Here is a 19,922-nt window from a genome sequence, read left to right as displayed (position 1 = left end):
CATTGCCCAATCTGTAAACACACACATATAACTCCACCTGCTCCGCTGTGACCTTTACTCTCTCTCTCTCTCTCTCTCTCTCTCTCTCTCTCTCTCTCTGTGGGTGCCAAAGTCGTCAACATACCAAAAGCCCATCTCCTATTTATTAGGTTGGTATGTTTCTTCCTTTTTTTCTTCATCTTTTGCGTTTACCAAAGCCTACTTGCCTCATTTGCTGTCAGAAAGGTTCATCAGTTTTATTTGAAAATGTTCTCATTTTTTCTCTCTAAATTCATAAAGTCTCTCATTCGCAATATTTGGTAGGCCAAGATTATTTAGGACGTGCAATTTTTTTCGGGCTCAATGTAGGTTCTTGTTTCTTGAAGTATGAATGGTAGTATAATGTAGTAAAACGAGACTAGATTAGTCTCGCCGAATGACTAATCTTGCATGTTTTGCATGAGCTGAAACTGACTTGAAATTCAAAGGGGTTGACATAACAACATGCAAAAGTTATTGAATCAATTATGGTGGCTTCAGCGAACAAATTCAACACATCTAATTATGTCAAGAGAGTGGAATCCCACACAAACTAGCTTTGTATCAGTACAACGCTTTTCAAGAGTAGGCACCGTCTCCACGTAGAAGACGCAACCCCCAGCAAAAGAACCTCAAACATTACACATTGGTTTGACCGAGTTAAGATGTGTCCAACGTCATTCCAAAGGCAACCTTTTTGGTGTTTATCGCAACAGACGTGCACATAATTTCGATGCCTCAGAGATGACGCTAAAGATCCATAGACCCTTTTGCATCCGCAGTTGACCTTTACACGGTTGCTCTTCGACAAGAAGGGATGTGATCCATTGAAGAGCTAGGGTTTTCAACATCTCACCAATTCCACAAGGAGAAGTAGACATGCGTCCAATCTCAACAAGCGGAAATTAAATGGAAAGAGGAAGGAACTGGGTGATGGATTATTCCTAAGAATGACAATTCTTATGAATACACGAGTACCGTCACGTGATACTCTCAAATGACATAATAAAAGATTATTCTCCCTATCATGTGCTGTTGAAATCTCGTGATGCAATGAAGTCCATGAAGAGGGAGTTGTTCTATTACTTTTCAACAAACAAAAGTGAATTCACAGCTCTCAACCTGCTCCACAGAATGTAGTGCTGAGAGGTCCGTTCAAAGAAAGACGTTGGGAGTGGCCCATTTCATTCTAACTTTCTAGGTTAACCTAAAGAGAATTGTTTACTAGTGTCACGCCCGGGAATCAAAATCATTATAAGATTATAAGACGTCCAATTAACGCAAATCAACCTCTGCTAGGGACGATTACGATCAAAGCGCCAAACAAATAGATCCTATCCGGGGAAGTTAGGGAAAGGGACACATGAAGTCAGGTGGTGCCACACTGGTGTAGGAGAACCGAGCTCGCTCTTCTTCCGGGAATCATTACCGAACCTTGCACCAGTTGATCTTCTATCTCTTGTGACCCCGTGCATTGATTGAAATTTTCGAAAGCATATTATACAACTATTCCGGAATGAGAAATTTAACTATACGGAGGCACCGGCATAATTAGTAAGTCATATTGGTACTGTGTTTAGATACCTACATGCCATATGATACAACTGGTTCAGTTCCTAGCAATCTATATCGAGGAAAAACATCCATCCACATGAGCTTTTTCAATGCCGTATTTAATTCCATTACAAGAAAAAATATTGGAGGTTTGACATTTCATTCCAATTTGCCTGTAATCCCAGACATATGTTCCTCTTCAAGATGCCATGCCCTTTATTATTATTTGTTCTTTTTTCTTTGGTTGTTCCGGAGTTACAGCTCTTGTGGACCAACTTCGAATAATTTCTCTCTCGAAAGAGACCGTAAATCAAGGCAGGGGACATACATGCACGCATTGACCTTGTTCATTTCGGGGGCAGTCCCACGGTTTCCTGTCGAACTTTTTTTAACAATTTGACCAATGTGGCCGTGGCCACCTGTTGATCCAGGCGACACGTGAGAAAGTTGATGCATGAAGTGGGTCCCTGCAGCAACCTTTGACTTTTCGTGCTCGATAATCAAAGGCGAGGAATTAGATAGGGTTCTCTACATTTGAATCGCCACTATCTGCTTCACAGGTTCAACAAGAGAGAACAACGATGGACTTGATCCGCACCAACGAGGAATCTCATGTAGTTGATGGCTTAAGCTAATAAAATAAATTACAGATATACCAGAGTTTTTTCTTTGGTCGAAATGAATATACCCGAATTGGCTCATATATAATTAATCATCTTAAACTTTTGAGTGAAGATGAGTCTAAATAAATATGTCGATGAAGTCGAGTTTTGAAGTAGCTCCTTCTCGGATCTTCTCGTTACGAAGGTTCCGTACATCAATAAAGAAACAATCTCGTGGTTTTTATTATTTTATTCTGAATGGCCTCTTGAATTAAGTCCAAAATAAGTTATAATTTCCACAAATATCCCTATTATTTCTGATGTAGATACCTTCTTTTGAATAGACCCAGAAGGCGAAATTAGCTTAGTGCGCTAAATTATAGGTCCGGAACACTAAAAGAACACTAAATGAACTAATTGTGTCATCATCTGGCTAATTGAGTTGGTCTTAGCTGTTTTCCGCACTCCTCTTTAACTTTCATTTTCTTTGCATGAATGTGACGGCTCTTGTGGAAAATTTGACGAAAGACAAACGGAGAGAATTCCATGGAATGAGAATTGGGAATGAGGACCAAAATTGTCAAAGGCCCAAGATCTTTTCTCTTTTTGGATGTACTAGGGCATGCCCACGTTTGACTAAATCGAGGCATTATATGATGATGATGACAGATGAATTAAAGACAAATTATGTGTTAGGTGATTTATAATTCCAAGGTCTTGACTCTTGCTGTGGAACCAAAACGAGGTTTGCTGTGGGGATGCCAAAAGCGGATCATGTGAGGTGATAAATCCTCAACAATTTTGCTTCATTTATTAGAGAATTGCCCGATCGGTGATAAACATATTATACTGATGTTGATTCAATCCTAAACATTCTAATTTTGCAATTGAGTCCCGACCCTTCGCGTGTCATTCAAATGCAGTTCTTTCGGCTAATTTTTACTAGAAATCGCTGGAGTGACGGCGTACCACATAAGACATTCGACAATGACCGGATTGCCACATTGGCGATTTTCAAATTGACCAGAATGACTATATTGGAGTTTCGCACAAAGGTTTCAAACTAAATTGGCAAAATTGAAAAGTTTAGGAACGAATTGACATCTTTACAATAGGTTTAGGACTAATTGGATAACTCTTTTTCATAAATTACAAGTCTATGATTATGTCATGATGAAAATTGATAGTTGCATAGAAGAACAGCCACATTAAACAACATTTATACGATGGCAAACAAACAGTGGTATGCACATAATGCAAGACATTGGTTGGCTCACAGTTTGAAAGTAGCTAGCAGTGATGGAGAAGATTGTCCAAAAAGTCCTAAATTTGTTGTACTTTTGTCAATTCAATTCTAATTTTTTTAATTTTGCCTATTGAAATTTTCAACCTTTTCGAATTTTGCAATTGAGTCCATCTTATCAATTTTGGCCGGAAATTATTGACGTGGACCTCGAAAATCCCACACGGCACGGCCGGCACCGACGTAGATAATTTTTAATAATATTTTAATATTTTTAAAAAAAAATTCATTTTTTATTTTTTATTTTTTTGTTTCCCCTCTGTCGAGCCTTGTTGATGGCTAGTGGAGGTCACCGGCCCTCGGTGAGGCTCGCCAGGTGTGGGCGACGTTTGCCTGAGCGGGCATGGGCAACTAGTTCTCACGCCGGTGATTTTTAGCCAAAATTAGTCTAATGAACTCAATTGGCAAAAATGTAGAGGTTTAAGACTCAATCGGCAAAATGAAAAGATTTGGGATTGAATTGACAAAAGTGCACTAGATTTAGGACTTTTTGGATAATTTTTTCAGTAATCTATCAATAAAGAAAAGATGGACGGTCCGTTGTGACAGGATAAACGACCAATAAAGGATGTCTTTTTTTGGGGTTTATTACGTGAGGGAAGACTTATGTAATTCTTTCGAGACGATTTAAAGTCCGTGTTCGATTTACAGCAATGGAACAAGGCTTGCGAGTTTTTCTGAGATGTTTGAAAGTTGGGTGTTAATTTCGCGACAATGCCTAAAAGTTGGGTATTTTTCTTAAGCTAATTGGTCATCATCTGAAGTTGTCGAAGTTTAGTTCAGGTCTTCCAGTCAATTGGACCCATTTCTCAATTCCACATTTCAACCTTGACATGACCATGCGAATTTGTCGGACAAACAAATCCTATCGATAACAGAATTTTCCGGTTTCATTCTTGTTCAGACACCGTTTTTGTATGCACTAGAGATATCGATTCTGAGTGTCGAAACCTGGCCAATTCTAGACAAGCATTGGCAACAATGAAGCCAACCTTAGGTACCAAAGTAAAATGTGGGTGAACCCGAATCGATGCAATCGGACAGAGCAGCAGAAGTTCATATCAATGTTCAATCCGAGTATCATTACCCTTCTCCATTCAGCTGTAATGTTCCCAAAAACCAGTGACTGCTCCTAACTTTTACAGGCAAAAGATTTTCGCTTGAGCAGGTTTTTAGACTAGATCACCAATGGCAAACATGGGAAATGTTTGAGATTTAGGACAAATGGACGGTAAAAACAGCAGCGAAATTGATTACAGCATCTTAGATCCGCCACACACAAATCTTTAAGCACATTCGGCACACAAGAAAACATAGCACGCCGAGAGAAAGAGGAATAAATCAGATGAAACTGCAGCGATTATTGTTTGTCGGACGAGTACATAAGCAAATGACCTGCTTAATTCCTATATACAGTAAGGGCCGAATCATCTTGACGGATTCATCATGTAAAAGACTTGGAGCAAGCCTCAAGTGGCCCTTTTGTGCTTGTACTTTTTGGCACAAACGAAGTAGACCAGCAAGTTCGAGAAGCTGAGTCCAGCCAGCAGCCAGAAATAATAATCAAGATGCCCCTCGTTCAAGTTATCTGGAATCCACCCGGCCTTGCCACCAGAAGTCGTGAAGTACGTCACAAGTGTCAAAATCAAAGAGCTCAAGTAATTACCTAGCGCAGTTGTCAAGAGCGCGAGTGCGCTGCACAGGCTCCGCATGGCATCAGGAGACTGATCGTAGAAAAACTCGAGCTGTCCAATGAAGGTACAAACCTCAGCTGCACCAATAAGAAAGTATTGGGGTATCTGCCACAAGATGCTGAGTGGGACCGCCACATCCTGGTGGGCCAAACCAAGCTCCCGAGCCAATTGCAGCCTCTTTATCTCCACCACAGCAGCCGCTAACATTGCGAGCATAGAGATAAAGAGGCCAATCCCCATCCGCTGCAATTCCGAAAATCCACGTTCCTTTCCAGTGAATTTTCGGGCAATGGGAACGACGACGCTGTCATATACCGGGACCCAGAAGATCACGCTGATGACATCGAATGTGGAGAGGGATGCCGGCGGGATGGTGAAGGAACCGACAGTGGTATCCATCATCATGCCTTGCTCCACGAACATTGTGGACATCTGTGCGTAAACAGCGGAGAACACGATTCCAGTGGCCCAGATGGGGAACATGCGGATTAGAATCTTGAGCTCCTCCACTTGTGTCACCGTACACAGCCTCCACGAGTTGTAGTCCCCACTTTTTGCCTCTGCATCTGAGAGTACAGCAGCTTTGTCGAGACATCTGCAAGCGACATCAAGTTTGAGAATCATCCCCATTCTTGTATTCAAGTTGACCACAGTCAAATAGCGAGCATAGTGGTCAGAAATCAACAGAAGCATGCAAAACTTTACCAGGGACAAATCATGCATCTCATAATACTAGCGGCAGCCACCAAGGGTAAACGCTCAAGTGCCTTCATCATCTACTCAGGCAGCACCAACAGAGTTGACAGACAAGGAGACTTATCCTATCCTAACAATCTTAAATATGTCTCTATGAGATAATGTATATACAACGCACAAATCAGCAGTGGAATCATTCGTAGCACACATTTGCACCAATGGCAACAGGAAGACAACAGCATTGCTTACATGGGTTTTGTTATACTATTGGAACTCGTCTAGAGATATGTCCTTTGCCCGATCCATATAATCAAGATCTCTTCAAGAGTCATCCCGAGGTCTATTAGTAGTACATGTTTGGTAGAACAAACTTCAATTAGCTTCTTGGACAACACAGGAAGACCATAATAACCCAAGCTACAAATGATCAAGATGTTTTTTCATATATTTATGAAATCATAAAACTCTAAAAGACAAACCTACGCAAAGTTCAAAAGAAATATATATGCACTCTTTAGCTTTAAGAAATGGCTAATAATAAAAAAGAGCCAAACTTGATGCCATTCTCTTTTACTTTAAAATGCAGACCCAATCATCCATAGACTAATATAGAGGTTCCAAGATGAGGTTTGGAGGAGTAAAACATACTTCAGTTCATCGGTGTGCCCCAGTTTACGACTTCCTTCAATCGCCGAGGTTTGCGTTTCGTAAAGGAGACTACCATCTTCAGGTACCTTGATGTTCCACTTATGAAACGAGGCAACTAAAACCTGGCACATCCGTGTGATGGGACTGCCCCCCGGTCTCTGGAAACGATAAAGAGGCGTGCCTGAGAAGAAACTGGCGATAGCAATCCCCATGAATAATGCAGGAATACCAAATCCCCAGCCCCAGCCAGCATTTTCTTGAGTCCAAACCAACAAGCTACTGGAAATAAGAGCACCGATGTTAATGGAAAAGTAAAACCAGTTAAAAAAGGATCCTTTCTTCATCCTCTCTCTAGGATCAGTGTCATCAAACTGGTCTGCTCCAAAAGACGACACGCATGGCTTGATCCCACCAGTTCCCAGGGCAATCAGATAGAGTCCGAAGAAAAACACTGCATACTGTGCTGGGGTAGCTGTCGGGCATAAAGAACCAACACATTCTACAGGCTTCAATGCTGGAACGGTTGCAGAAAGAGTCAAGGTACACATTCCCTGTACAAGAATACAGATAAATTTCAAGCGGGCAGTTTTTGTAAGAACAAGATTCTTGCTCCTCCTCATGCAAGCCCATAGGCCATGCACATGCACATGAAGAGTGAGTCATTGTAAGAGAAAACAAGTACAAGTGCAAGATACGAGAAGATCACTCCATCAATTGATCATTTACTCATGTCTTGCCACACTCTTTTTTTTTTGGTAAGTCTTGCCACACTATTGTTTCTTACTCTTGTTGAGCAAAAATGCTATCCTACGCAGTATAGCCAATTTACATAAACACACAGCATGTCAGACAAATAAGCTATAGTTTGGCCCCTCTTCAAAACACTTATCACTTCTTTTTTTGGCCAGAAAATACTTATGACTTCAGTTGTGCCTTTTGACAACGTGTTTGCTTCTGTCCAAAGGAATACTTATGACTCTGTTTCCTTTAACTAGAAGTATTGCAATTCTATAAGTTAAAGACTAAAGCCACTGTTAAAAGAAGACAGGTCCTATGAATAATCATGACATGATTTTTAATGCCTTCCCATTAAGCACCAAGAAGAAGAATAGTGCCTCAATTAGTGTTGATATTGAGAAAGGTTACTTTTTTAGGAAATGATGATAGCTCTAGCAAACAATACTGAACTATTGAAGTGCACTTTGAACACCCATTTTAAATATGTGGTCATTACTTGACAACTGGAGCGCTGACTAACTAACATAGAGCTTGAATCCCCAATAATATTGTATTCCTATAACTTTTACACCATATATCCACACTGATGTGATGCCGAAAGAACACACTTTCACCAAAAGCTATAGTTATGCTACAGAAAGCAAACTTTAGTACAGAAATGCAAAGTTACTGTTTTGTAATCCAGGTGTGATGTATGAGTATCACAGTTTTAATCGGCGCATGCAACATTCTGCAATTCGTTCTAATTGTTATTAGCAACAAAGCTACACTTTTTGATAATTCTAATCTAGCAGAAGTTAGAAGCAATATGATGCACCAGTGGCTAAATTTAGGTTTTGGAGTTACCCTCTACCTTTAGAAGATATCATCCAAACAAAGGTATACCACTTCTCCACAAGTTGATGACAATAAGAATACGAAAGTATTGAGGATATCTATTTATCTGACATTATATTGAAGAGGATAGAATCTCTTATGGTGAATCAACCCTATTCATTTCCTCATGTATCTGCTTCCAGGTGACAAATTAGTTGGACTACTTACAAAGAAGTAAATTGTGGAGAAGGCAGCAATCGTCCAATATCTTCCCCAATAAGCATCTGCTACCACCGCTCCAATAAGAGGCGCAAGATAGCAAGTGCCTGACCAAGTGGTAACGCTTCTTGCAGCAGAGACATTTCCCTCGTGCATTTTGTTGGTCAGATAACTAACAAGATTTGTAGCAATCCCATAGAAGGCCAAACGTTCACAACATTCAGTGCCTGTGTTTCGCCGTTCCAGATATTAATACATAATGAATTCGCTAAAATAAAGTTCATGCAAGATTAACAAATATCATCTTTTGATTACCTAGGATGAAAGGACAAGCTCTCCAATTCCCAGTATTTCTCTTCAAAACCGGATTTCCATTGATGTCAACAGAGCCATCTCCAGTGTACAGTCCATTCTGCTTTTTCTGTGACAAAATTCAAATGTGATGAATAAAATAGCATCAGCAGTTCTGATATTCGCATGAACAAAATTTCAAAGAGTTTTTATATTTTTGATATCTTAATGGAGAAGGAGGTAATATGTCCAAAACAAAAAAAAATGAGATGCAGAAAGCTTGGTGTCATCAGCTAGCACTATTAAAGCCTCTTTTTTTTTTTTTTTTTAACTTTACACTCTAGGGAGACTGCTCCTTTCATTTTACAAGCTCTGAGTAAAATAACTCATCATCATCGAACAACCAATACTACAAAGCAAACAACAATCTCATCTCCTCTCTCTGACTTGCACAAGCCCCAATTCAAGGTGCCCCTAAATAGAAAGACATGTGAATCATGGTAACAAGTACATTGCAATGATTACATCAGCAACTTAAAAGAGAAAAATCCGCCACTAGATCCACCTCAGAAGATGCTAAGATGTACCAGAATCAGTAAGGATAAAAGTTCTTTTCACGGTACAGAATCAAGAATGTAAGTAATAGTGAGCAAGAAGAGAAAAATTCTGCAATTCATCCCATTTAAACTGAACTGCAACCATTTTGCAACGAGCATACTCCTTCACAGTAAGATAGTATTTTCCTAGACACCAAACTAATACAACTGATGTCTTCTACTTGTCACCAGGTCCTCACTGTAGGAAATTATCCAAACCAAAACCTCCTAGTGTTGTCCACAAAATGGTGGTTAGCGGCAATCCAAGTGCCATTTAGGACCTCTATTGCTTTCGGCTTCAAAGCTCAATCCGCAATCACAGCAATCACATCAGACGGCATTTGAGAAAAAATTAGACCAACCATTAACTTAATTTCCAAACCATTTGGCAATTACACTGCTGAAACAAGTTCAAAACTCATCATGACAGCTACTAGCAAAGCACGATCCTCTAAATGAAAAGAAAATGCACACTTGGCAATATCTATGGACATCTATCCAAAAGTCCCAGAACACAGAGGAAACCAAGACGCTCATCGCCGATCAACAAAATCGATAACTTTGAGGATACACGTATGACCAATTTCAGCCGTCATTTACACCTGCCAGCTGAATTTTCATTATCGAGTTAAGCTCTTGAGGCTCATAAACTAACAAATTGAGAGAATTTTCAGCATCAGAATAAGCAAATTGTAAACACACCCACCACAAACTAACGAAATCTAACCCAAGAAAAAAAGAAGCAAGGAAACAGAGAGCACAAGCAGATGGGTGATCAAAAGTTAAAGCAAGAAAAAGGAAAAAGGGCAAAAAAAGAAATCGAGATACCTCCGGAAGTCCGTCTTCTAAGAGCAATCTCTCTTCTTCCTGAGAACCCATCTCTCCTTTCTTCCTCACCAGACGAGATTCCTAATCCCAACACAGTCAAGATGACGAATTGAGGAACAACGGGCACCGAAGCGATCGACGAGGAGATGGATAGACAGATAGACGCTTTGACAGGAAGATATAAACGGACGGAAGAAGTGTGGGCAAAGGAAAGGATTCACATTTCCCTGACGCAGCCCGACGTCAGCGACCGAATTATTAGCGAATTGCGATGAAAAAACTTGACCCGTAAAAAATTTTTGGCGTGCGAACAGCAAAGAGGGAAATCGGGAAGGAGAAGAATGGTAGTTGGCGGATCAGTTAGGTCTGTGTCTGTGTCGAGGCGAAGGAGGAGGAGGAGGTGGTCGCATCGCGGTTTCCGAGGTCGAAGATAACTTCTGTATTTCCGAGGCTGGCAACTCCGCGGTCCGAAGCAATTCCGAGAGAGAATTTATTGCGGATTTCTTTGACGCTCCGAAATTCTGTTTCTTCTATTGTTCAATTTATTGTCATGGGACACTTATTAAATATATTTAATTTGAAATAATTAAATCTTCAAAAATTATTGTGAGAACACTTTTGAATTTCGAGCTAATGTTACGTGGCTTTTACGATCCCTTCCAAAATTATTCGGATCAGAGGAGCGATTTTGGAGGGCTCGGCTTTTTATCAAATAATCTATTGTTCTATCCCATCAATCCCTTATTTTATTTAATTGGGTTAATATTCCCAAACTGATAACCAAAATCCTAAATTAGTATATTCGAGATATTCACCTCTTCTTAACTTTCGTCAAATTTTATCGTGAAATTGCTGAATTGAATAACATATGACAATAATTCTGATGACATGGCAAGTTTATGCGGAAATTAATATCTTCCTGTCTTCAATTAGCCCTATTTTAAAACAAATAACTCTCTCTCTCTCTCTCTCTCTCTCTCTCTCTCTCTCTCTCTCTCTCTCTCTCTCTCATAGCACTCTAATCCTTATTCATCCTCCTCTTCATCGAGCACACTCCTTCATTGTCGTCTTCATCTTGATAATTATACATCGGAAGTCAGTGAAGCACACTTTTATCTTTGATAATCTTCTCGCACTCCTTCATTGTCATCTTTGTCTTCACAATTATGCATCCAAATTCGTTTGAGCACACTTTTATCTCTAATAATATTCTCACATTCGACTTGTTTTCCCAGATTTTTTGGATAACTCATCCAAATTACCAAATTGGGATGTTCAGTGGCATCGATTGAAAGTGGTTCGAAGGGAAGCATATCATTTTCTAGCTTTATCAACGAAGTTCGTTGGAAGACGATCTAGGGATTTTCGTGAGCTAAGCGAGACATTGAATAAGCCCTATTTGTTTTCAAATCGGGGCTAATTGAAAAAACAAGAAGAGAGAGTTGTGAATTTCATGTGAACTTTTCACGTCAACAGAGTTATTATCATATGTCATTCATCTCAGCAATTTAACAATAATATTTAACGGAAGCTAACCGAGAGTAAATGGATCACATATGTATCGCTTTTGGGTTTTTTGTGATAAAAAAATTAGTTTTTGGTAAACTTGTTACATGAGCAATAGTTTGGGGCTTTTGGTGATTCAAAATTAATTTGGATTAAATTTATCACAGAAATACTTGTTTGAAGCTTTTTGGTATTAACCCAATTTAAATTATAGATACATCAAAGGACCTTGATTTCATGATGTATTACTTTCCATTCCTTTCCCTTAACAGCATCCAACCTTTATAACTTATTCCATCATTTCATTTCATTTTTTTTTCTCTTGTAAATTATATTTTTACATTTTGGACCGACAAAAATTAGTGTTAAGGAGTTTATATACGGTGCAAACTCATTTTAATTAAGCAATTTTACATATCAATAAAAAAAAATAGGCCCAATACAAAAAAAAAAATCCCAACTTTAGCATATGTCCCAATTATATCCAAAACTTTTTTTGTCTCATAAAAAACTCTCAACTTTTACTTTTGTCCCAATTATATAGGCCTAATACAAAAAAAAAAAAAAACCCTCAACTTTAGCATTTGTCCTAATTATAACCAATACTTTTGTTTGTCTCACAAAATACCCTCGACTTTTAATTTTGTCCTAATTCTATCACTGTTTAGTTAATCATATGTGGCATTTTCACATCGTTAATGAATTATACTTCATAAAGAGCGACATGAAAAGACCCATCAACTTCTATTTTGTTGTTTGGTTCCCCTACACATAGCTGAGAGATACAAAGCTACTCAAGACGTCGCATTTCGAATTCTCACCGACACTCAACAACCCAAAGAACGGTTAAACATGGAGATATGATTATTTAGACGAACGATCTCAAATCTCATCGTCCTTGACCTACTTTTTCCAAATTTTGAAGATTCATTGGTAAGTTTGGTGAGAAAATTTGAGCCACGTAGAATTAACTAATAGTGATTATGGATGGAAGACTAACGGTAGTAGAATTGGGACAATAGTAAACGTTGATAATTTTTTTCTTTGCGACAATTTTTTTTTTTGTGGATATAATTGGAATAGATGCTAAAGTTTGAGATTTTTTTTGGATATTAGGCGGGTAAAATTAAGATAAAAGTAAAAGTTGAGGATTTTTTTTATACAAAAAAAGTTTTGGATATAATTATGACTAATGCTAAAGTTGCAGTTTTTTTAGTTATTAGGCTAAAAAAATAATAATAGAGGAACAAGGTTAAGTCGTATTAGCCTTTTACTCTTAAATCGAGATGCCATCACATTTAAGAAAATAATCACGCAGCAGCCTAAATATCTCTCTCTCTCTTTCAATTTTACTATGGCCTAGAAGCATGTTTATTTTTGGAGAAAATCAATGATTCGAAACATAATATATATATTTTTAAAATGATCGTTGATATTGCTTACAAAATAAAGTAAAGAAAATATTTTTCATCGATTATGAATATACTTAGGGGCATAATTTTTATAAATAATAATTTTTTTATTAACTAATTTTCTTAAATGATACAAGCAATTATTTTAGAGAAATTTCTCCAAGTGATTGATTTTATTCATTACAAATGCACTTGTTTTCTTTTATTCTACCGATACAGCACAAAGGACCACATCAATGTCACGCACAAAAGTTTTGTCATGTAATCAACATCATAATAACATTTTATGATGATAGTAATAGTGGGTGAGACAATGACTCGATTGCACGGACTAAAAGACTTGGAATACTTAATTATAGAAATCAATATAGTTTTTTTTGGTAAGGATAGAAATCAATATAGTTATAAACTTGATTGTACAGGAAAGTTCAAACACCAAGTTGCGCTTCCACAAGAGTTACGAAACGATTAAAATACTTCACTTCAGTTTTCTTTGGTCAATTATATCATTTTTTTTCTCTTTTTGACGCAATCAATGACGGATTTCATTTGACGTATCTTTGAAAAATTTACAAATTTCCGTAAACATGTTTCCTTCATGAAATTCCATGAGCACGCGTCTATTACTATGTTCAATCTTCTTGTGGTCCCTGAACTGACGGATTGCCCAATTTCCCCTTAGAAATGGGAATAATCAAAGTTAGCTTCCCATTTTGTTACGAGTTTGAATTGAACTTGTTAAGTTGAATAACAAGCAGCGATAAGATTAGTAGAATATCTTGGACAGAGAAGCAAAATTGACGTTCACTTTGTATCACGAAGATTGATCTATTCAATCTTTTTCGTTACCTAATTTTTTTTCTAGACTTAGGGGCGGGACATCCTCATTGGGCAGGGCGAGGGCATTCAGCCCCTTGCTCGGATCTAGCTAGGGTTGCGATGCCCTCACCAAATCTAGCTAGGCGAGCCGGCTAAGTTTATTGAAAATAAAAGAAAAGAAAAAAGAAAAAAAAAAAAAAAATTATTAAAAAATTCAAAATATCATCAAAATATTACTAAAATCTGTCCACATCAACGCCGGTCGTGTCAAGTCATCACTAGCTGGCAAAAGTTGGCCGGATGTAGGGGGTGCCAAATGGACCCGTGGGCCCGGAACCGGCCCGTTGACCGGCCCCGAACCTGCCCGTTGACCGGGCCCACGGTTCCAACCCGGTTTTTTTTTTTAAAAAAAAAAGAGGAGTAGGTTTGATAAAAAGAGTAATTGGGCTTTGGAACCGGAACCGGAACCGGCTCTTCAAGGGCCGGTTCTGGTTCCACCTTTTTTGGGAACCGGAACCGCCGGTTCTTGAACCGGAACCAGCGGTTCCGTTGAACCGGCCCCCTCTAGCCGGATGGATCGAATTGACATAAATGCAAAAGGTAGGAGAATTACCAAAAAAGTCCTAAACTTATTACAATTATATCAATTCAACCATAAATATTTTTTTTGCCAATTCGATCGTAAACCTTTTGCAATTATGTCAAGACAGTCTATTTCACCGGCATTTGCTAACGTGGATTTTCTAATAATATTGTAGTAATAATTTTTTGAATTTTTTTATATATATTTTTTATATTTTTTAGTTTTTTTTCCACCCAACACTCGGGGCTAGACGTGATCGATTTCGTGGAACCGCCGGTTCTGATTTCGGGTTCGGAACCTCCGGTTCCGATTCCGGTTCCCGTTCGGAACCGCCGGTTTCTAGGCCCAACGGCTTTTTTTCCTTAGGCCTCCTCCTTTTTTTAAAAAAAAAAAATCGGGTCAAAATCATGGGCCGGTCAACAGGCCGGTTCCGGGCCCCGGTTCATTTTGGCCATGTCTACTCCGGGCCGATGAGGGTCTCCGGCTAACCCTCGTCGGCCTAAAGGGTTGGGAAAAAAAACTAATAAAAGAAAAGGAAAAATAAAGAAAAAGAAAATAAAAAATTTTCAAAAAAAATATTAAGATATTATTAAGAAATTCAAGTCAACTCCAACCGGTCAAATGGACTAAATTAGCATAATTGCAAAAGGTTTAGGACTGAATTAGCAAAAAAAAAAAAAATATTTAAGGCTGAATTGACATAATTACAATAGATTAATGACCTTTTTTTTTTATAGTAATTTTACCCGTGAAGAAGTGAGAAACAATCACCAGTGGCTAATTTATTAGTAAAGGAATTGGGGGATTACAACTTCAACCGCTACAAAAATATTTCGTGATAAATTGGGCAGTTTTACAACGCATAGAACTAAATGGTATACTAATACAAAAGGTCTATGAATTTGATCCAATATGCAACGTAGTCCATGCACTTTTAATTTGACCACTATGACGCCTGAACTTTAGCCCAATGTGTAATATAGTTCCTAAATTTTTATTTTGACCAAGTATGGTCCTTGAACTTTGAAACATGTTCAACTTAGTTCTTCCATTAATTCAAGTTCAAGGATGACTTTGAATATTTTCTTGTAGTTCAAGGAGTAAGTTGAACATTTTCCAAAAGTTCCGGAATTACCTCAAATAAATTAAAAGTCCAGGGACCACATTGCATATTGAGCTAAAGTTCATGAATCATATTGGTCAAATTAAAAGTTCAGGGATCACATTATACATTGGACCAAAGTTCAGAAACTATTTGTGTCATTTTTCCAAACTAGATTGTCATTTTGTTGGAAAAACCACACAAGGACTCGTGAAGCCAGCCTACGGTCCTACAAGTCAAGAAGGAATTCGGAAATGAGTTTTGAGTGGAAAAACTTGAATAGAAGTGTCCAATTTTTGATCTCCATGAAACCGATCTTAACAATCTTAAAATTCAAGGAAATCAAGGTCGCAGATTGCGGCCAATACCGCCAAAACGACAAGTACTGTCGTTCATTAATTGGATTCCGATATCAGAGGCCACATATGTGTCTGCTTATCCCAAGTTTTATATTAGTCTACAGTGGAGAAAGTAGTGTCCTTAAAGAAACACAAACGGGCTTGAGTCCATCGAACTTTAGTGCAACTTTCCTTATATTCATTCATGATTGGTACTGTCTAATAGAATGCAATTAGAAAATTCTTTAGAGATACATTTAGTTCAATTGGAAAAAAAAAAAAAATTTGGCCCATGCCTACATGTTGATTCCATACAAATCCCTAGACATATAGAAATCGAAAATATCTTCACGTTCCACCGAATAAGAGTGACCACCTAATTTTCTTGATTATATTAATGTTCGGTTTTTCTTATGATCATGGATTCTGTTAAGTTATGTGGTTAAGTCTTAAGTTCTTGATTTGGACGTGATCCATCTTACATTCAAATTATAGCGTCTTTCTTCAAAATGACATTGGAAGCTAAACCTGTCAACATACAAAAGTGCTATTAGGGTACTTGTCTAACGAATGAATTACATGACTTAAATTTTTTACGAAATGTGATCAATCTTTGGAAAGTCGCAAATGTTTTTATTTAGTAGGGGTAGTGAATGGCTAAACTTTTCGTCTTTGCACAGTGAAGAACTTAAGTTTTAATTTTATTCGAATAAGTACCTCAACTTTCAATATTAGGCTCAATATTGCACTTCCGGTGAACTGAGTGCACGTTACTTGATTTTCGCTGAGATGGACTAACTAATTAGGTCGAGCCAATGACAGTGGTAAAGCTGGACTTGTTCACATTGACGGTGGTGATGCCAGGTTGGGTAGTGGTAATGACGACTGGATGGGTGGAAAATTATTAGAAAAGACATAAACCTATTGCAACTGTATTAATTTAGTCACAATTTTTTTTTTGCCAATTCAATCTTAAAATTTTTGCAATTATGTCAATTCAGTTCTTTCTACTTTCCGGCAACATAATATATTAATACTTTTCTTTTAAATTTTTTTTTCCTTCCCTCTTCTTCTTCTAGCTGTCGAGGTTGAGCCTCACTTAGCCATGTGCACATTCAAAGATTATTTAAGAGCGATTAAAATTCACATCAACATCTTCTGTTTTTGTATATGACGAAGATTTCATGTTGAGTCACATTTAAAAAATTTAGTACTAAAGTGAATAGATAAAATTCCAAGTACCTAATTGTACAAAAAGTGAGTTCAAACACTTGTCGTATTAAATATGCTCAACCATTGAAGACTCGTGTCATTATCCGATAAAAGAAAACCCTATCAGATTGGCAAAATATTGGCCAGATGTGCTTAAACGATACAGGAGGATTTCTCACATCGCCAAGTGCATAAAACCTACATCGAAGCCACCCGTTACTCGAAATTTGACTTCTCTTTTACCTTGCCTGTGAGGTTAGAGGACACTTCGTCATATGGGCTTACCCAAGCTTCGTCTTTGAGAAACAGAAAGGAAAAACCCTTGCCCATATCATGCTTGCCCAAAGCTGCTTCACCAAATTATCTACTAATATTGCGTTTGTTTCATGTAAATCGAATGATGTGGAAAATATTTAAAAAAAAATAATTGATAGTATCACTTATAAAAATAAATGAAAAAAATATCTTCATCGTCCTCGAAAATATTTAAAGATAAATTATTATCAATGATGAAAATATTTTTCATTGGCTAATTATTTTAAGCAATACAGACAATCATTTTTGAAAAATATTTACCATTATTCATTTTCTAGAAAACAAATGAAGCTTAATACTCTATCAATTGTTTTTCTTGCCTGCGACTCTTTTCTCCGGGTCACTTTTTCATTCTCTTAGCTTTCCACTCAATAATAAGAGTGCGTTTGTTTCAAGGAAAGTGTTTTTCTGAAATTGGTTTTCCGGACTTTCATTCATTTGATTTGTTAAAAAATGACTTATTCAACAAATTTTTTTTTTCGATCAACGAAAAATTCATATAAAATCAGAAAAATGAATTTTCCAATTTGAAGAGGTGAAAACATTTTTCGCAATTGGTCCTCTTGATTTTTTTAATATTTTAATATTTCAATATAATTTTGTTTTCATTATCATTTTCGTTTTTCATTCTTTTCCTTTTTATTTCCTATTCATTATGTTTATTTTTTTTTCCTTCCTCCTCCCTCCACCACCCCACGGACGACGGCCGCCACCGGTGAGCTCGAGGCTCGCCGGCGACGTAGAAGGAAGAAGGAAGAGGAAAAAGAAGAAGGAAGAAGAAGAAAATAAAGAAAAATGAAAAACTATATAATATAAAATATAGAATATAGGAGATTACTTAAAAATTCAATTTTGTTTTTACTACGTTAAAGTCATGAAAGTGAAATTATTTTTCAAATGAAAAGCAAACACCATAAAACGGTTTCAATCTCATATCACCAAACAAGAAAAACAAATTTTCGAAAAACGTTTTTAGTGAAACATACACACCCTAAGTCGTCATTTGTTTCACAAAAAATGTAACGTTTTTTAAAAATATTTTCCGGAAAGTTATTTTCCAGGAAAATGACAATATTTTTTGGTATTTTGCTTAAATATGAAAAAGACTCATAAAATATTTTTCATCGTTTTGTATGGAAATTCGGATTTGATTTTGCTCCATGTACTCCTTTCAATAATTTTTCAACTTTTCCTTTTTTTTAGAATTAAAAAATTTAATTATTTCTCTTTTCTTTTTTTCTTTTTTCCTCTTTGACTTTTGGTTTCGGCCGGTCGTCGGACACGGCAACTGTCAAATCCCGGCGATCTTAGGTTTGACAGAGGCCGGCGAGCCCCAAGCTCGCCAGATCAGGACCTCGTCGGTCGTTGCGGAAGAGTCCACTTTTTGCATTTTCAGGACGCCATCGAAGGATCCGCATCTTGATCTGACCACATGAAAAATCTTGACCCCATCTCATAAGTTATTTCTGACCATGACATCTCAGAAGGTCTCTTTCGTCCTCGCGCAAGAAAATCTTGACAAAGCAGGAGAAATCACCCCCATGCACATCTGTTTCTGCAAAGCAGAGAACCAACAGTGGAGGTGTGAAATGGCTCGTGGGACTTAGGTATGGGCATTCATCTCATCATGTTTCCTAAGTTTCTAATTCTAAATTTTTTATGAGGCTGCTCGAGGTTTCTTGCTGGCATTGGACAAGCTCGGGGCTCGCCGGCCTCAAGCGAGCTCGAGATTGTCGGGATCAGCCGAGCCTCGAGCTCACCTGCGATTGGCGACCGGCCGGCCGAAATCAAAAGTTAAAGAAAAAATAAAAATAAAAATAAAAATAATAAATAATAAATAATAAATAATAAATAATAAAAAATAATATAAAAGAAAATGAATGTTAAAGGAATTGAGAGAGCAAGTAGGGAAAATGTCTTCCTCTTCTAAAAAAAACAGAGAACATTTTCCTCACTTTTGAAAGAGTTTTTTCCATGAATGGAAAATATTTTCCTAGATTAACTTATTTTTCATGAACCAAACAATGAAAAATCCGAAAAACGTTTTTCTAAAAAGTTGCTTTTCGCATGGAGCCTAGGTTATACCTTCTATTCATGGAATTGAAGCCTTCACCTAATTTTCTATAGAGTTTTGTTATCTATTGCATAGGGCATGCGCACTTGTGATCTAACGAAACCCTCAGTGGGAGGACCCAATCCTGGGACTTTACGTTCGCATGCTGAGCTACAGTAGACCTAATAGAAACTTCACGAGACCAAAGCCCTGCATTTTCACACCTTGATCCTTCCCAATCTCACCAACCCCGCGATCTCAATCTCTTCCGACTGAAACAAAAGGAGGAACCGATGTGTCGTCCGATGAGAGGGAGGCTCGCTGGGTTCTTTCAACAAGCATGAGCGGGACACATTGGACAGTTATAATTACCCTCTTGAAGGCACAAAGCCAAGCTCCCGAACCCTCCAATTTTCTTCCACGTAGGGTTTACCCAACCACCCCACTATTCCGAAACCCATCACCTTTCTTCACTTCCCTTCCTTCTCCATGGCTTTGCGTTGTGTGTATATAACGAGTCATTGTCCTAACATTCTCTCCACAACACCAACTTACAAAGAGCACAGTCCTAGAATAGAG

At 37.8% G+C, this 19,922-nt stretch overlaps 1 protein-coding gene across 1 annotated transcript; it reads right to left on the bottom strand.

Annotated features, from left to right (window-relative positions):
• Positions 1-4,806: 4,806 nt before the first annotated feature.
• LOC115739911 (protein NRT1/ PTR FAMILY 8.3-like) lies at positions 4,807-10,348 on the bottom strand. The gene is made up of 5 exons (XM_030673220.2): positions 10,004-10,348; positions 8,604-8,709; positions 8,298-8,515; positions 6,516-7,066; positions 4,807-5,766 (listed from the first exon to the last, which is right to left on the bottom strand). Exons 1-5 carry the CDS (start codon positions 10,052-10,054, stop codon positions 4,947-4,949), a joined length of 1,746 nt encoding a protein of 581 aa, XP_030529080.1. The 5' UTR covers positions 10,055-10,348; the 3' UTR covers positions 4,807-4,946.
• Between the last annotated feature and the right edge of the window lie 9,574 nt (positions 10,349-19,922).

The sequence above is a fragment of the Rhodamnia argentea genome, chromosome 5, assembly GCF_020921035.1.
Source record: "Rhodamnia argentea isolate NSW1041297 chromosome 5, ASM2092103v1, whole genome shotgun sequence".
NCBI classification, from domain to species: Eukaryota; Viridiplantae; Streptophyta; class Magnoliopsida; order Myrtales; family Myrtaceae; genus Rhodamnia; species Rhodamnia argentea.
The sequence above is the reverse complement of the archived record's forward strand: the minus strand, read 5'-3'. Positions and strand labels throughout refer to the sequence as shown.

Excerpts from the sequence above, each read along its gene's own strand:
- LOC115739911 (XM_030673220.2), bottom strand. The coding sequence starts at position 10,054 with ATGGGTTCTCAGGAAGAAGAGAGATTGCTCTTAGAAGACGGACTTCCG. Across the intron at positions 8,516-8,603 it reads AGCTTGTCCTTTCATCCTAG|GCACTGAATGTTGTGAACGT; the intron begins GTAATCAAAAGA and ends GGCGAAACACAG. Across the intron at positions 7,067-8,297 it reads TCTCCACAATTTACTTCTTT|GGAATGTGTACCTTGACTCT; the intron begins GTAAGTAGTCCA and ends ATTCTTGTACAG.